Source organism: Euprymna scolopes, chromosome 46 (assembly GCF_053919585.1).
Source record: "Euprymna scolopes isolate OS-2025 chromosome 46, ASM5391958v1, whole genome shotgun sequence".
NCBI classification, from domain to species: domain Eukaryota; kingdom Metazoa; phylum Mollusca; class Cephalopoda; order Sepiida; family Sepiolidae; genus Euprymna; species Euprymna scolopes.
In genome coordinates this window covers 144901383-144917400 of record NC_136527.1, presented here as the reverse complement: position 1 = coordinate 144917400, position 16018 = coordinate 144901383, and the positions used below count along the sequence as shown (strand labels likewise).

The 16018-nt window shown below is 35.1% G+C and overlaps 1 protein-coding gene across 1 annotated transcript; it reads right to left on the bottom strand.

The window, feature by feature from the left end:
• Window positions 1–4698: 4698 nt before the first annotated feature.
• LOC145270420 (uncharacterized) lies at window positions 4699–15783 on the bottom strand. The gene has a single exon (XM_080126061.1). It carries the CDS (start codon window positions 12405–12407, stop codon window positions 9270–9272), a length of 3138 nt encoding a protein of 1045 aa, XP_079982187.1. The 5' UTR covers window positions 12408–15783; the 3' UTR covers window positions 4699–9269.
• Between the last annotated feature and the right edge of the window lie 235 nt (window positions 15784–16018).

The following is a 16018-nucleotide window of genomic DNA, read 5'->3' as shown; positions in this document are numbered from 1 at the left end:
AAATTCTTGTCGTGGAATCCAGTAAGACCAAGAGACCAAAATAAAAGATATACTACAATGTATGAAAATGGTTAATTGAGGAGGGGAAAATTATGTTCTCAATTTCTTGACTAACTCAGTGTTTGAGAGATAAAGAACTTTAATAGAACATTCAAATATCTATGTATCTCATATAGAGTTCAAGTGTTAACTCCAGGTCGTGTGCTCTTTGATTTCTGAGAATTTTGACTGAAGTGAAATAAAACACAATCGAAAAGCCATATTCTTGCAGATTATGTGAATATTCGACTCCTCATAAATCAAGTTTAGTGATACATATGAAAAAAAAAAACGTAAAAGCTTTATTATTGTAAAATGTGTGCATAGGCTTGTTCAAAGAATTAGCATTTATTTCTATGATAGCTTCAAGCTAGACAATATTATATATTTATGGTTTTTTAAATCAGAGATTTACTTCTCCTAGAAAGGTTGCTTTCACCACGGCTTACAGGAGCCCTCTATACATGGTGCTAGTTGGCCGTTGACCCAGAAAAAGAGTTCATTCGCCCTTTGGAAGGTCTTGTTTTTAATCCTTCAGGGAGACTAGCCGCATTCCTCACCAAACAAGTCTGGTGGGGGAGCCAGTTTAGTCGCCGGTGAGCCGACCATGAGGCAGGTAGTACTGGGTTACATGGTACCAGTAGCATATGACATGACCTGACATACATACATACATTTAAACAGACAGGTGAGATTTATATTATAAATAACTGTTTTCTTTTCCTTCCAAAAAATAATTACGTGTGTGCTCTCTCAACATGAAAATTCATATTCATGAATTTTTAGCCTTTTCTTCAAGACACGCATAAACTGTCTAACACAGGAGGCAAATCCTTAACGTTGAAATAATTTGAATTACTTTTTCTCTTAAACAGGTTAATAAATGTTAGCATTTTATTCCAGTACAGCAATCTCGAGTTCTTTGTTGAATGTCGTTATTTTCCGAAGTTATTCACGCCTTTTAAACTTATATGGATGTGGATGTGACTCTGTAGAACCCTTCTGTAAGTTGGAGATTTTGTGAAGTTTACATTTAAAGGTCCCAGTTATATTCTACCGCTTTTGACGCATAGGGATCCCTGTACCTGCAACTCCGATCCCTATAATCGACAGATCCCGACTGCAGATTGCTTATCCTGCTAGGCCACATTTCCCACAAACTGTATGGTTTTCGAACTGATCCAACGTTTTAAAGTGATTAAAGCCACTAAAAACTTTTCCAGTTAGGTAGAAGAGTAACTAATCTTGCCATTGATAACATTTATTTGTTATATATTTGAATATTTTCGCCATTTTTTTTTGCACGTCTGTGTATTGTAATACAAACATCTTTTTACGATATGATAATAAGGTAGATACTATTATTTTTGCTTAAAGCGACATATTTAAAAATTCGAGCTGTTTACTACAGCTTAACAAGCACCACGAAAACTTGATAAACTCGTTGTAATATAGAAGACCGGTCATCTACATCGCTTCTTTCATCCCTCTCCTCTTAAGCTTCTCTCTTGGCATGCCAAACAAATACCTGAAAGTCCGTCTGATCTTGGCGGTGCTTAAAAGGCATTAAAAAAATGAAGATATTGGGAAAAAAATTATATTGTATGTACCCTTTATGGAATAAAGTTCTTATAATAAAAAAAATCGCTTAATATGATCATGTAGTTTGTTTTTTTACAGAGCATAATCAAATTTTAATGAGATAGATCGTATCATCGCTATCTTGTTTTCAGTGGACAATGAGGGGGAGCGCCAGGGGAGATAACTCCAATCACAGCTTAAAGTTTGTCGAAATTTGATGGACAGAAAAAATACCTAGATAAATATTTTAGGTTTTTTTTTTTACTTGTTTTAAAGAGTTTCCACGTCCTTTTCATTTTTTTAAATAGAAAAAAAAAGCTAAGTACTTGTGCAGTTTACTAAAGACAATAAAAAACGAAGATATTGAAAAAGAACTAAATAGTATGTATCCGTTATGGAATGAAATTCTCACTTTAAAAAAATTTCACTTAATTTTATCAAGTAGTTTTTATTTTTATTTTTATTTTTTTTAGAGAGGAAAATCAAATTTTTGTGAGATTGATTGTGTCGTCGCCATCTTGGATATTTCCACGGACGAATAAACAAGGTGCCTTTAACTGAAAAAAGGGTTAAAACAAAAGGACAGAGAAACGGGTTTGTATTACTGTACACATAGATTCGAAAAAGTTGTCAAAAAACAAATATATAACAAATAAATGTTATCAAAAGTTACTTTTCTACCCAACTGAATAATTTTTTAGTGTTTTTATTTAATGCAACATGTTTATTCAGCTCGAAAAACATATAGTGTTTACCGATGTAGTGGAAAATTAAAAATTGCGCCCGACTCTCTTGTTGACACGGCAAGTTTGGGAAAAGGAGTTATAAATAAAAAAAAAACAGACAAAATACTGTTAGAAACTCGCTCAATATATGTTACTGTGACATATATTCGGTGGTTTTTAACAGTATTTTGTATATTTTTTTCATTTTTAACTCCTTTTCCCAAACCTACCGCGTGAAAGAGATTGCCCCCTATGAGTGTCTTTTGCGTTAAAATGACTAAAATTGACACGTTTGTGCTTATTAAAAAAATTGATGCCTTGGATTTTTATAAAACTTTCTGAAAACTTGTAACTAACTGATTTCTATATAATTTTGTTTGTCTATACTTCGTGATAACTCTTGGGCGTGCCCTAGAGGCTCTTTTAGGGCTAATAAAAACATTCAATTTTTGGGACTATTTTACCATATTTGTCCAAAATTTCCTATATATGTCTGTTTAGCAGTTTTGCATGGTGCTGAACTCAAATTTAAATATGTTAAGGCCTTGGGGATTTTGGGGGCTACATGGGAGGGGGGCACGGGGGCAAATGATGGACTTATTCATTTCTTTTTTTACATGGTGCAGAACTCAAATTTACATACGTTAATGCCTAAAACTGCAACGTTTGTTTATTTTCACCAGGATTTGACATCCCATGGGGACTTTTGGGGGCTAAATGAGGGGGGGGGGCAATGCTGAACTTCGTCATTTTTTATGCCTCGTTCACTGTGCACTAATTTTTTTTTTTTTATAATTTCAAAATAATCTCGTCAAATTTTGACAAACTTTAAGCGGTGATTGGAGTTATCTCCCCTGGCGCCCACCCTTCCTCGTTCACAGATATAGCTAAGATGGGGCGACACGATCGATCTGATAACAATTTGATTTTCTTCTGTAAAAAAAAAACAAAAAAAAACGCCTACTTTATCAAACAAAGCGATTTTTTTTTTCTCGAGAATTTTATTCCATAACAGGTACGTACAATATAACTTTTGTTTTTTCAATATTTTCGTTGCCTCTCTCTTCGTATTTTTATGCCTTTAGTGCACCGTCTTGGCTTCAACAAGAAGACATTAACATTTCTATGACAACCATACACACATGTTTCTAAAACATTTTCTTAAATCCTTCATAACTGATACATTTTTTTATTTTAGAAAAACCGACCTCATGTCTAACTCGTGGGGACACAAGTAAAAAAAACAAACAAAAAAAAGGCCGTTTTCATGCTTTAACTAAAACGTATTGTCATGAAGGGGAATAACTCTTATTAATTTACATAGTTATTTCCCCTGAACCTTGAAATTCATAGAAAAAGTAATACTGTTGATATGCAATCTATATAAGAACCAAATACGTCCAAGTACATGTGAACTGGAGCTGCTAGACAGAGTTCCAAATAGCTTAGTTGGGGATACCATTTTCTCTTCCTTGCAACCTCTTTCCCACAGAAGAGACGTTGCGAGCCTGTCTCTGCTATATCCGTATTTTCATGGCAAGTGCTCGTCCGAGCTCCAATCTACAGTCTCCCCTAGCAAAAAACACTCGTCGAGCTGAAACCACTATCAACAATTCCCCCCTCACGTTTTATTTGATCTCAAACCTAAACGTAGAATCCATGAACAAAACTTCTTTCCTAGAACTGCACGCCTGCGGAACACCGTTCCATTTTCCTGCTTTCCAACTGGGCGCTGTTTTACAATTTGTCATTGCTCTAAAAGAGACAACTCTCTTTTACTAAGAGATTTGTTCATTTTTTTCTTCTCGTAATTTAGGACGCTGATAAAGCTGTCATTAAGTTTTCACGAGTAGTTTACAAAAACATACGTTTATGTTTTTCGTTTTTTAGATAGCTTTTAACAGTTGCTTCTGCAGGGTAATTAACCGTTTTTTTTTTTTCGTAAGTAACGCGGCGACATTAACCGAGCAAAAGAACCGTTTTATATTTCACAAAAATTCTATTTACATTGTTAAATTGAATACTCCTGCTAAAAAAAAAAAATAAATAAATAAACAAAAAACATAAAAGTATGTTTTGTAAACTGCTCGTGAAACTTACTGACAGAATTATTAACGTCCTAAATTATGAAATGAGAAAAATGAACGAATAATCTCTTATTAAAAGAGAGTTGTCTCCCTTAGAACAATGACAAATTATAAAAGAGCGCCGCCAACTGACTACAACTTTAAGTCCCATATGCGTCTAGGTATTCCGGGGCTCTTCTATTTATAAAAACTCAATCGGTCGACTATCTTAACAAGCACTCCCAAAAAATTTAACAAGTAATTGTAATAGATTTTTTTTTCCTATCTTTCTTTCTTAGATTTACAGAAATGTTTTCTTTAAGAATATTGCGCTGCTGCCAATCATATTACTTTTCTACATTTACTCATAATTTCCAATTTTTATATATGATGTTAATACAAATTTTAACGACGCTTCTACACTATTGCAACGAAATTTTGTAATCGATAAATGGAGTTTTCAGATAAAGAAAAAAAATGGTTTCTACTGATTTTTTATTTTTTATTCATTTTTTTTGTCAATTCTACTAAATTACAATGTTAGCTTCGAAATTACCTGAATATTACTGAATTACTGAATTATTTCAAAAAATAAAAAACTTTAATCGTCTGACAACTTTTATGAAAAACACTCGTTAAGCTGAAACCATTATCAATAATTCCCCCCACTCTTTATCTGTGCTTAAACCTAAACGTCGATTCCATGAACAAAGTTTATTTCTTAGAACTGCACGCCTGTGGAACTCTGTTCTCTTTGACTGCTTTCCAACTGACTACAATATGGTCGTCTTCAAGTCCAATGTAAACAAATTCTTGATCAGCCGTTCCCTTAAGTAATCCAATTTACCAAATTTCCACTACTAAAGACGACGATAATTTTTATACACTCATTAACCCTTATCCTCGAGTGGCTTCTGAGCCTTGATAAGTGGTGACACCTTTGTAAGAAATTGGTGTACGCCGCTTCTCTCATAGGTCGCCAACCAAAAATTCACTGTCCGTCTCGCAAAAAAAAAAAAAAAAAGCTTTAACATCTAATATGGTCACAGCCGCACAGATGTGGACTTAAGTTATTGGGCAATCATGAAGTAAGACTGATTTTACTAAGAGATTAATTTGTTCTTTTGTTTTTATTTTTTTAATTTTATTTTATTTTATTTTTTTTTTTACAAACGATAATTGTAAGGAAAGATGCGGCTATTTTTAAAATTTTTTTTCCAAACAACAAAAAAATATTCTTTTGCTAAAGGTGCAGCCACCGTAAAAAAATCCTTTTAAATGGCATTAAAGTCTTTCGAGTGTACTGAAAACGAAAATAACATTTTAAAATTCCAGGAAACAAGTAGTTTCCAAGATGTATTTCTCTCTATCCATACTGGAAATTTCTCGGATAATTTTGAGCCTTCTTTTTTGTTTTGTTTTTGTATTTTTTGTTGAAAAAAAAAAATTAAAAAGAATCAAACATTCAAATAAATATTCATTCTAGAAAATTATATGTTGAGTGATTTTTTTATTCAGTTTCTGAATATTTGAAATGATGATTGGTTAACATTTCAACAAAATATATATGTGTTTCTGAATTTTTGAGATTTGGGATTCTTCAGACTACGGTTCTCATCTTGAGTGTCACTTTCACAATGTTTCAGTTAATGTGACCTTCGACCTCCTTCGGGTGTATCTTATCAAACTCGGAAATTTGAACAAAATTTTGAACAGTTCTTTATTTGTATTACATATTTGGATTCTTCAGAATGCCGTTCTTATCTTGAGTGTCATTTTTACAGCGTTTCGATCGATGTGACCTCCGACCTCCTTCGGGTGTATCTTGTCAAATTCGGGAATGTTTCTGTCAAACTCAGGAATTTGGACAGAATTTCTAACGGAACCCTTTATTTACTTCACAGGAGGTAGCATGCTCTTGTTCCATCAGCTATGACTTTAAGTAATTCGCAAATGCATTTTTGGGTTGAGAATAAAAGTGCTATTCTCCTGAACGATGAAGGTTCAATTCTCGATGTAGGTGGTATAACCATTGGTAGATTCCAAATTCCGTCCAGATAACAAATTCGACAAGATACACCTGAAGAAAATCAGAGCTTACACCAAGCAAAACGTTGTGAAAATAAAACTCAAGATGAGAACAGTAGTCTGATGAATCCAAATAATATGAATAACCAATCGTTTGAATATATATATATATATATATATATATATATAATTACATAGAAAAAACTGCAAGCATGAAAGTTATGTTTTACAAGAATATCTTGCCTTTTCTTTTCCAGTGTTAACAACTAGTCCTTTTACTTTTCCATGTTTAATCTTAACCATATATGCCCGCTGCATGCTGCATTTTTGTAATATTATTTTCTCTCCGTTTCACTTGACACGAAGCTGATAACATTAATAATACAAAATTTAGTCTTTACGTGACTATTAAGAAAACATTTCAAAAAGAAGGTGCGCCAACTTTTTTTTTTTAACAAAAAAGTAAATGTTATGGTCAGGTTTTTAAAAATTAGTCTTTAACCTTAAAAAATACAAAGAACGAAACTTTTAAAACTGTTTACAATTCCTCTATAACTATCGTTGCATTTTCATTTTCTGTAATGTCAAAAACTAGATGTTGGTGCTATTAATATTATAAGCTTTGTTACAGAAAAAAATAAAATATTATAAAAATGAAAAAGAAAAAAGTCGCCACAACTATAAAGGTTTTATCCTTCTTTTATTAGTTTCAGTTCTTTTAGTTTTTCTAACGTTAAAGACTAATTTTTTAAAAACATTATCAGAACATTTACTTTTTAATTAAACAAAAATGAATAAAAAGCCACAGCTCCTTTTTTAAAAATGTTTTCATCCAATGCAAATATCATTGGTCGTTGGTTTTAGCATAGTAAATCGTGATATGAAAACAAAAACGATTCTCTTAATAGTCGCGTGAAGACTAATTTTTGTATTATTAAGGTTATCAACTTTGTTAGATTAAAAAAAAAGTCGTTTCTTTTTTTAATGTTTTGATTTTGAAATTTTTTAATATAGCATCAAGCGTCCTAAATTATAAGATGAAAAAAAACAAAAAAAAAAAAAACGAACGAATCTGTTAGTAAAAGAGAGTTGTCTCCCTCTACACAATGACAAATTGTAAAACACCGTTTTTTATTATTATTAACGTTAGTTTCTGTAATGGCTTGATGAGACCTTGGGACAATCGTGTTAAATTATGAGATGAAAATAATGAACGAATCTGTTAGTAAAAGAGAGTTGTCTTCCTCTACAGAGTGAATGATAGTAAAACAACGCGTAACCTTGAACCACTTTTTTGTTTCGACAGAAATATATAAGTTTTTGAATTTTTGAGATGAGGATCGATTATTCATATTATTTAGATTCATCGGACTACTGTTCTCATCTTGAGTGTTATTTTACGTTTTGCCATATGTAACCTCTGAAATTTTTTTGATAATTATGTTTTTATATGTATGCTAACCTTTAATCTTAAATTCAAATTTTTTTGGCTAAGCATTTCGGCAAATCTCAGTAGCTTACCCTATCTGAAGGTTTATGGTTCAATTCTCAGTGTGGGCGACCGAAAAATACAATTGCGAATTACTTAGGACCTCTATCCAGTCATGGCTGATGGAACAAGAGCATGCTACCCCCGTGAAGAAAAGGGTTCTGTTTAAAATTCTGTCCAGATTTCCAAGTTTGACGAGATACACATGAAGTAGTTTAGAGGATACATCAACTGAAACGTTGTGAAAATTGGTGAAACGTGAAAATTACACTCAAAATGAAATGAGTCGTCTGAAAAATCCAAATAATATGAATGGACTTTATTCCTATTTTTGTCTTCCTTAAAACAATGTTTTGTTTTTGTTTTTTTCTTCCTTAAAACAATGTTTTGTTTTTGTTTTTTGTCTTCCTTAAAACAATGTTTTGTTTTTGTTTTTTGTCTTCCTTAAAACAATGTTTTGTTTTTTTTCTTGTCCTTTTACTTGAATTTCATTCACTAAGTATTTCGGCAAATCCGGCAGTTTATGTTATCTGCTAGGAAACGCCCATGAAACCCCAAGTGGCTTCAGGCCTTGATAAGTGATGACCCCCATGTAAAAAAAACAAAAAACATCAGCTTTAGCTTGGTAACATTTTTTCTGCAGAAGTACCAGAATCTTCATCGACTCAGGGTTTCGACTTCTCCACTAATTTTTTTTTTTTTTTTTTGCGAGGAAGGAGAGGGGATTGTCAATAAATTGTCAAATTTACGCAACGACGGGATTATTCTTCTGTAAGTTTGTTGGCATCGCCATGTCCGGTTTTGTTGTGGGGCTTTCTGTAAGCGTCACGAGGCTTTTATCTTTCAAATGCATTTGTTTGTGGAGTGTCGGATGGGAATTCCTCGAGTGGCTTTAGCCTGGTAACTTTTTTCCTGCAGAAGTACCGGAATTTTCATCAACTCAAGGTTGCAGCTTCTCCACTAATTTGGGGAATTCAGTTTATTTATTTATTTTTTTTTTTTAGAGGGAGGGGGGGTCGACAAATTGTCAAATTTACACAACGATTGAACTATTCTTTAAGTTTATTGGCATCGCGGTGTCCGGTTTTGTCATTTTTGTAAGTGTTGTTCCGAACACAGCTGCCGCCACGAGGCTTTTATCTTTCAAATGTATTTGTTCGTGGCATTTTAGATGGGAATTCCTCGAGAACATTGGCTTTAGCCTGGTAACTTTTTTCTGCAGAAGTACCGAAATTTTCATCAACTCCGGGTTGCGACTTCTCCACTAATTTGCGGAATTTAGTTTTAGTTTGTTTTTTTTCTTGGAGGGAGAAGAGAAGGGTTGTCGATAAATTGTCAAATTTACGCAACGATGGGACTATTCTGTATGTTTGTTGGTGTTGGCATGTCCGGTTTTGTAGTAGGGCTTTCTGTAAGTGTTGAACCGAGCACAGTCGCCGATACGAGGTTTTTATCTTTCAAATGTATCTGTTCGTGGCGCTTTAGATGGGAATTCCTCGAGAAAGAGGAGCCGCAGACCTGGCATGAATACGGCTTTTCCCCAGTATGGGTCTGTATATGCCGCTGCAGGTTCGAGAGACGAGTGAACGTCGAGAAGCAGATGTAACACGGATGGAGCTTCTCCCCGCTGTGAATCAGCAAGTGCCGGTTGAGGGCCGGCTTCTGGAAGAAAGTTGCCTGGCATATCTCGCACGTGAAGATTTTCCCCTCGGCATGGGTCAAGTGGTGCGCCTTGAGGTGCGACTTTTGCGAGAATGTAAACCCACACACGTTGCAGACGTGGGGCTTTTCACCGGTGTGGGTTTGCATATGTCGTTTCAAGTGTGAATTCCGCGTGAACGAAGACTTGCAAATCGTGCACGGGTACGGCTTGATTCCGGAGTGAATCTGCATGTGGCGCTGCAGGTTCGAAAGCCTCGAGAATGTCATATCGCACACCGTGCACGGATGAGGCTTGACGTCGCTGTGCGTCAGCAAGTGACGTTTCAGCGCCGACTGTTGCGTAAAAGCCGCGTTGCACGTCTCGCACTTGTACGGTTTCACCCCACTATGAATCCTCATGTGGACGTGGAGACTAGAATTCCGAGAGAACGTCGACAAACAGATCCCGCAGACGTACTGCTTATCGCCAGCTTTTCGTTTCGTATAACTCTCACAAGCTATGTCTTCCGACTGCGACACTTGCATAGGTTCACTTGAGCCCGTTTTTTCATTTCCTGTAGTTTCTAAATTATTTTCCGTAGCAGAATCCTGCAGAAGCGATTCATCAATTTCCTGTTTCATAATTTCTGTCTTATCGTCATTGGTCGATATTGCATGCAGTTGCAGGTCCGAACTGCTCGAAAACATCATAGATTCGCTTGAGCTAGGTTTTTCGTTTCCCGGAGTTTCTAAATGACTTCCTGTCAGTGATTCTTGCGAAAATGACATGTCGAGTTGTTCCGAAATTTCTGTCTTATCGCCGTCGTTGTGCGATAGCATATGTAGCTGCAGATCCGAATTGCTCGGTAATATCATTTGGCAGACGCCGCACGTGTACAGTGAATCTCCGTTATGCATTTGCACATGCAGTTTTAAAAGCGCTTTCTGCGAGAAGGATCGGTTGCATATATCGCAAGTAAACGGCTTTTGCCCGGTATGGGTCAGGATGTGGCGTTTTAGGTGTGCATTCCTAGAAAACGTCGAGTTGCATATTTCGCACATGTATGGTTTCCGTCCGCTGTGGGTTTGCACATGCCTCTGCAGGTTTGAATATCTTGAAAATTGCGCATTGCAAATCTGGCATGAATACGGCCGAACGTCACTGTGCGACACAAGGTGCTTGTTTAGCGACGATTGCTGAAAGAACGCTGCGTTGCAGATCTCGCAGGTAAATCGCTTCTCGCCCACGTGCGTTTGCAGGTGTGCTTTTAGGTGCGACTTTTGGGAGAAAGCGAACCCGCAAATGTCGCACGCATGCGGCTTTTCACCGCTGTGGGTCAACATGTGTCGTTTTAGATGTGAATTACGAGTGTACGCGCATCGGCATATCGAACACGAGTAAGGTTTTTCCCCAGTATGCAGCTGCACATGTCGCTGCAAGTTGGAAACTTTCGAGAATGTTGTGCCGCAGATATCACACACATGCAGCTTCGCTTCGATGTGCGTCAACAGGTGCTTGCTCAATTCCGTCTTCAGCGTAAACGTTTCATCGCAAATATCGCAGCTGTACGAGCTGCCTTCCGTGTGCGACTCCAAGTGCGATTCCAGCTGCGATTTCTTTGAAAAAATATACCCGCACAGGTCGCAAGTGTTTGCCTTCTCTCGCGAGTGCGACTGGATGTGGCGTTTGAGATGCGAGTTCCGGGTAAAAGATGAACCACAAGTCTCGCAGGCGTATGGCTTCAGCCCGGTATGCGTCTGGATATGTCTATGCAAATTAGACGGCCTGGAAAATGTCGTCCCGCAGATCTTGCACGAATGAGACTTTCTATCTTCGTTGTGCGTGAGCAAATGTCGATTCAGGGCCTCCGGTGCAGAAAACGCCTCGTTGCAATTCCCGCACGAATACGACGTCTCCATGGTGTGAGTAAACTTGTGCATTTCCCATTCCGATTCGTTTGTAAATACATACCCACACACCACACACACGTTCGGATTATCGTCCTTTCCATTCGTCTGGATGTCAGGCTTTAAAACTTCCGACTTATCATCCTCGTCGTTATCAGCATCGTGTGTAAGTAAATGTTCATTCAGTAACTTTTGCTCGGAAAACGCTGAATCACAAGTTCCACAAGTATATAATTTCTCCGCTACATCCTGTGAGTCCGGATCCTGATCTGATTCACTTATATATCCGCTAGCTTCGGAAACGTTTGGTCTATCCCCGCCGTTTGTCTCCACCTCGGTTTTAAAAAACTGCGCTTTACTATCATTATCGATTAACAAACGTCCATCTGGAATCTCTTTTTCCGAAAGGGCTACATCACAACTTGTGGAAGAATACGATTTCTCCACATGCGTAAGCCGATGTAGTTCCCGATCGGATTCGTTTGTAAATGCATGTCCGCACAAATCACAATTATTTCGTTTAACATCACAATTGTTTTGCGGGTTTGTCTTAAATACCTGCGTCATCCCATCATTGTGCGTGAGCAAATGTCTATGCAGAGCCTCTTGTTCGCAAAAGACCGCATCACAACTACCACAATGATATGATTTTGTCACCGTATGATTGAGTTGGTGGATTTCTCGATCCGATTCGTCTGTGAATGCGTATCCACAAACGTCGCAAGTGCCTCGTTTCGTCTCGTGGTTTACATCCGTTTTTAAAGTCTGCAATTTCGCAGTTAAGCTGCGTTTAAGCAAATGCCGAGTCAAAGCCTCTTGTTCGACTGTGTGGGTCAGCTGGTGAATTTCCCAATCGGATTTATTCGTGAATGCAGACCCGCACTCTTGGCAAACGCTTGGTTTCATTTCCAGCTTTGTGTTCGTCTCCATTTTTTAAAACTCAACTTCACGATTCACGAACATCAATTACAAAAATAGTGCCGATCTCCGCTAGTCGCAGCCTGGTCCTCGTTTATAATCTAGAAAGTAAACTTATGCAAAAAATTCTTTAGATTATTATTAAAAAAATAGCCTAATTTTGCTGTCAGACAGATACCAAATCTCCATTATTAATAAAATAGTATAGGTCCAGCTTCAGACAAATATCAGATCGCCATTGCTATTAAAATAGTGCAGTTTTGCCTTCAGGCAGACAGATACCAAATCTCCATTCTTAAGCAATTTGTAATTATTTAGACACCAAATCAATGAAAATGAATTTAAAAAATAATGTTAACCCGTTCAAGACATCAAGGGAAATAACTCTTAATTTTCCAAATTATCTCCCCTGAACCAATTAAAACTGAAATTTATAGAGCTAAAAAATTAAAATTGTAATCAGTAATGTAGCGGTGCTCATTAATTCCCTGGCAATTCCGGGTAGTCCTGCTAGGGTTTATATCAACTATTGATCAGTGTTAATTGTTTCAACTAAAACGATTATATTTTGTTATTTTTTAGATGAGGATTGACAATTTATATGGCTTGGGTTATTATTCTCATCTTGAATCTTCCTTTTTACTTGCCACCCCACGAGGACAGAGTTGGATACAAGGTTAGTTTTTATGCGACGACTGAAAGACATTGATTACAAGAATAGTGCCAGTCTCTGCTAGTAACGTGGTTGTCATATATAATCGGGAAATCAGACTTAAAGTAAAAAAAATATCGATTAGTATTCGGATCTTTTTTAAGCTCGGTAAAAAAATTGGATCGGTATTTTATTTTTTTGTTTTGGATAAAATTCAACGGCTCTTTTGATTTATTTTTGTTTTTTGTTTTTTTTTTTTTGATAAGATTCAACGTATCTTTTTTGAACGTAGACTAAACACGATTTTATATGTACAATGTTTTGCTTTTAAAAAAAAGCAAATTGCCATTTTTTTTTTAGTTTCTTGGGATAAGATTCAATGTCTCTTTGATTCATTTTTTTTTTTTTGATAAGATTCAGTGGATCTTTGTTGAATGTGGAAATTTAGTTTTGGCATCAAACAACAATGTTAAGAATAAATATTAAAGAATTCAACTTCCTAGAAATATGCACGTCTTAACACGATTTATATATACAGTGTTTTGCTTTTACGCTTCTGGTTTTCAAAAAAGCAAATTGCTGTTTTTTTGTTGGTTTTCTTTTGTTTTGTTTTTTAGTTTTTCTGTTCTTTTTTTGTTTTGTTTTTAAATATTAAAAAAAAATTTTTTTTTTTAAATATGGTTTCTTTAGATATGCACGGTATTCAGCAAATGTTTGGGCACTGTTCTTTTAAGCCATTGAATTCACGGTTTCTGAAAATCCCGAGGGACATTTTTTTGCAAGAATCAACTTTCATGTTCGAGATTGTCTCCATCTTTTGTTTGTTTGTTGTTGTTTTTGAGCTGATCTTCTGAATAGAAACGAAAACATTCAAATAGTTTTCCCCTGTCGTGACTCTTTACAAATCAGTTGCAGGATGGACGGACCGGTTTCGTGTAATCACCTGAAATGAAAACAAAAATAAATTAACGTTTTACTAGTAGAACCCGTGGAAATTCCACAGTAGTTGAAAATTTGGCGCTTCTACACTATTGGAAAGTTTGTAGTAGATAAATGGAGTTTTCAGATAAAAAAATTTAAAAAAAACAATATTTTCAACTGATTTTTTTTATTGTCAATTCTAAGTTAGAATATTAGCTTCCAGATTATGCAGTCGAAATTAAATTTTAACTAAATTATTTTAAAAAAAATCAACTTTTATCGTGTTTGCTGGTGAAAAAGTGTGACCATCTTGCTTTGGTACTTGTACAAGTTTAACCAAGGCGTTAAAAAAAATGAAAATATCGAAATAAGTTATATTGTACATATCAGTTTTGGATTGCAGATCTAAAAAAAAAAAATTCACTTAATTTGATTGAGCAGTTTTGTTTTTTTTTACAGTGGAAAAACACGTTTTTATGACAGCGTGTTGAAGATAGCCATCTTGGAATTTATAAATAAAATCGAAACGCAAGGGAAGCAACTCTACATTTTTAATGTGACCAACGCAAAACAAATAACAAAATAAACATAACATATATACAAGGTTTCTGAGTCTGGTTTTCATTCAAAATTTTTTTTTTTTTTTCATAATTGTTTCCTATAAAAATAAATGTTCGCCTAAAAATTAAAAAACCCGTAAAAATGACATACAAGATTTTTGCAACTGTTTTCCAAGAATTATCGGGAGGAAATTATCTCCCTTGTGAACTCTCCTGTGTCTTACATAGGTATACACGCTCGTGTTCAGCAAATTCTATTTTCTATTTTCTTTAATAATTTTCTACTTTATTGATGTTCGTAAATTTTGGATGTAATCATCTTAAAAATATGAAGAATACGTAGATACCATTGTTTTTGTGTGAAATTCAGTTTTACGATTTCCAAAATTTCGTCCCAATTCTGTAGAAGCGCTGAAAATTTTTAATTTTACTACTACTACCACCAATACTACTACTACTACTAATAATAATAATAATAATACTAATACTACTACTACTAATAATAATAAGAGGTGGAGGTATGTGATAATTCCTTCAGTTAAAAATATCCAGTTGGACGATGTTTCGTCGGGGATGACAAATCAGCTATCACTGTTTGAAAAACAGGTGCAGTAATGCAAGAATAAAATGTCTCGAGAAATTAAAAATACGAGGAATACGTAGATACCATTGTTTTCATGTGAAATTCACCTTTACGATTTCTAAATTTTTTTTTTTTACATGGGAGTCACCACTTATCAAGGCCCGGTGGCCACTCGAGGATAAGGGTTATTGTGTGTACAGTAATCAATGAGATAATATTGTAGTAATTGTTTATAATGGAGATTTGATGAATTGGATTACTTAAGGAGGCTGTTTATCAGGAATTTGTTTATGTTGGACTTGAAAAGTTGTAGCCAGTTGGGAAACAGGCAAATGGAACAGTGTTCTACAGGAGTGAAGTTCTAGGAAAGAAGCCTTGTTCATGGAATCTACGTTTTTTATTTAGGCACAGATGGGGAAAATTATTGACAGTGATTTCAGCTTGATGGGTGTTTTTTGTCCCAATAGTGTACAATCATGATAACAAGTATGTGATAAATTTCTTCAGTTAAAATATCTGATGGAAGATATTTCGTCGGGGACACCAAATCATCTGTCACTGTCTAAAAAAAAAAACAGGAAGTAATGTAAGAATAAAATGTAATAAATCCTCATCTAAAATATGCATATTTATTGCTTAAAATACAAAGAAAAAGAAAACAAGTTTGTCAAATGTAATAAATCCTCATCTAAAATATGCATATTTATTGCTTAAAATACAAAGAAAAAGAAAACAAGTTTGTCAAATGTAATAAATCCTCATCTAAAATATGCATATTTATTGCTTAAAATACAAAGAAAAAGAAAACAAGTTTGTCAAATGTAATAAATCCTCATCTAAAATATGCATATTTATTGCTTAAAATACAAAGAAAAAGAAAACAAGTTTGTGAAATGTAATAATAAAT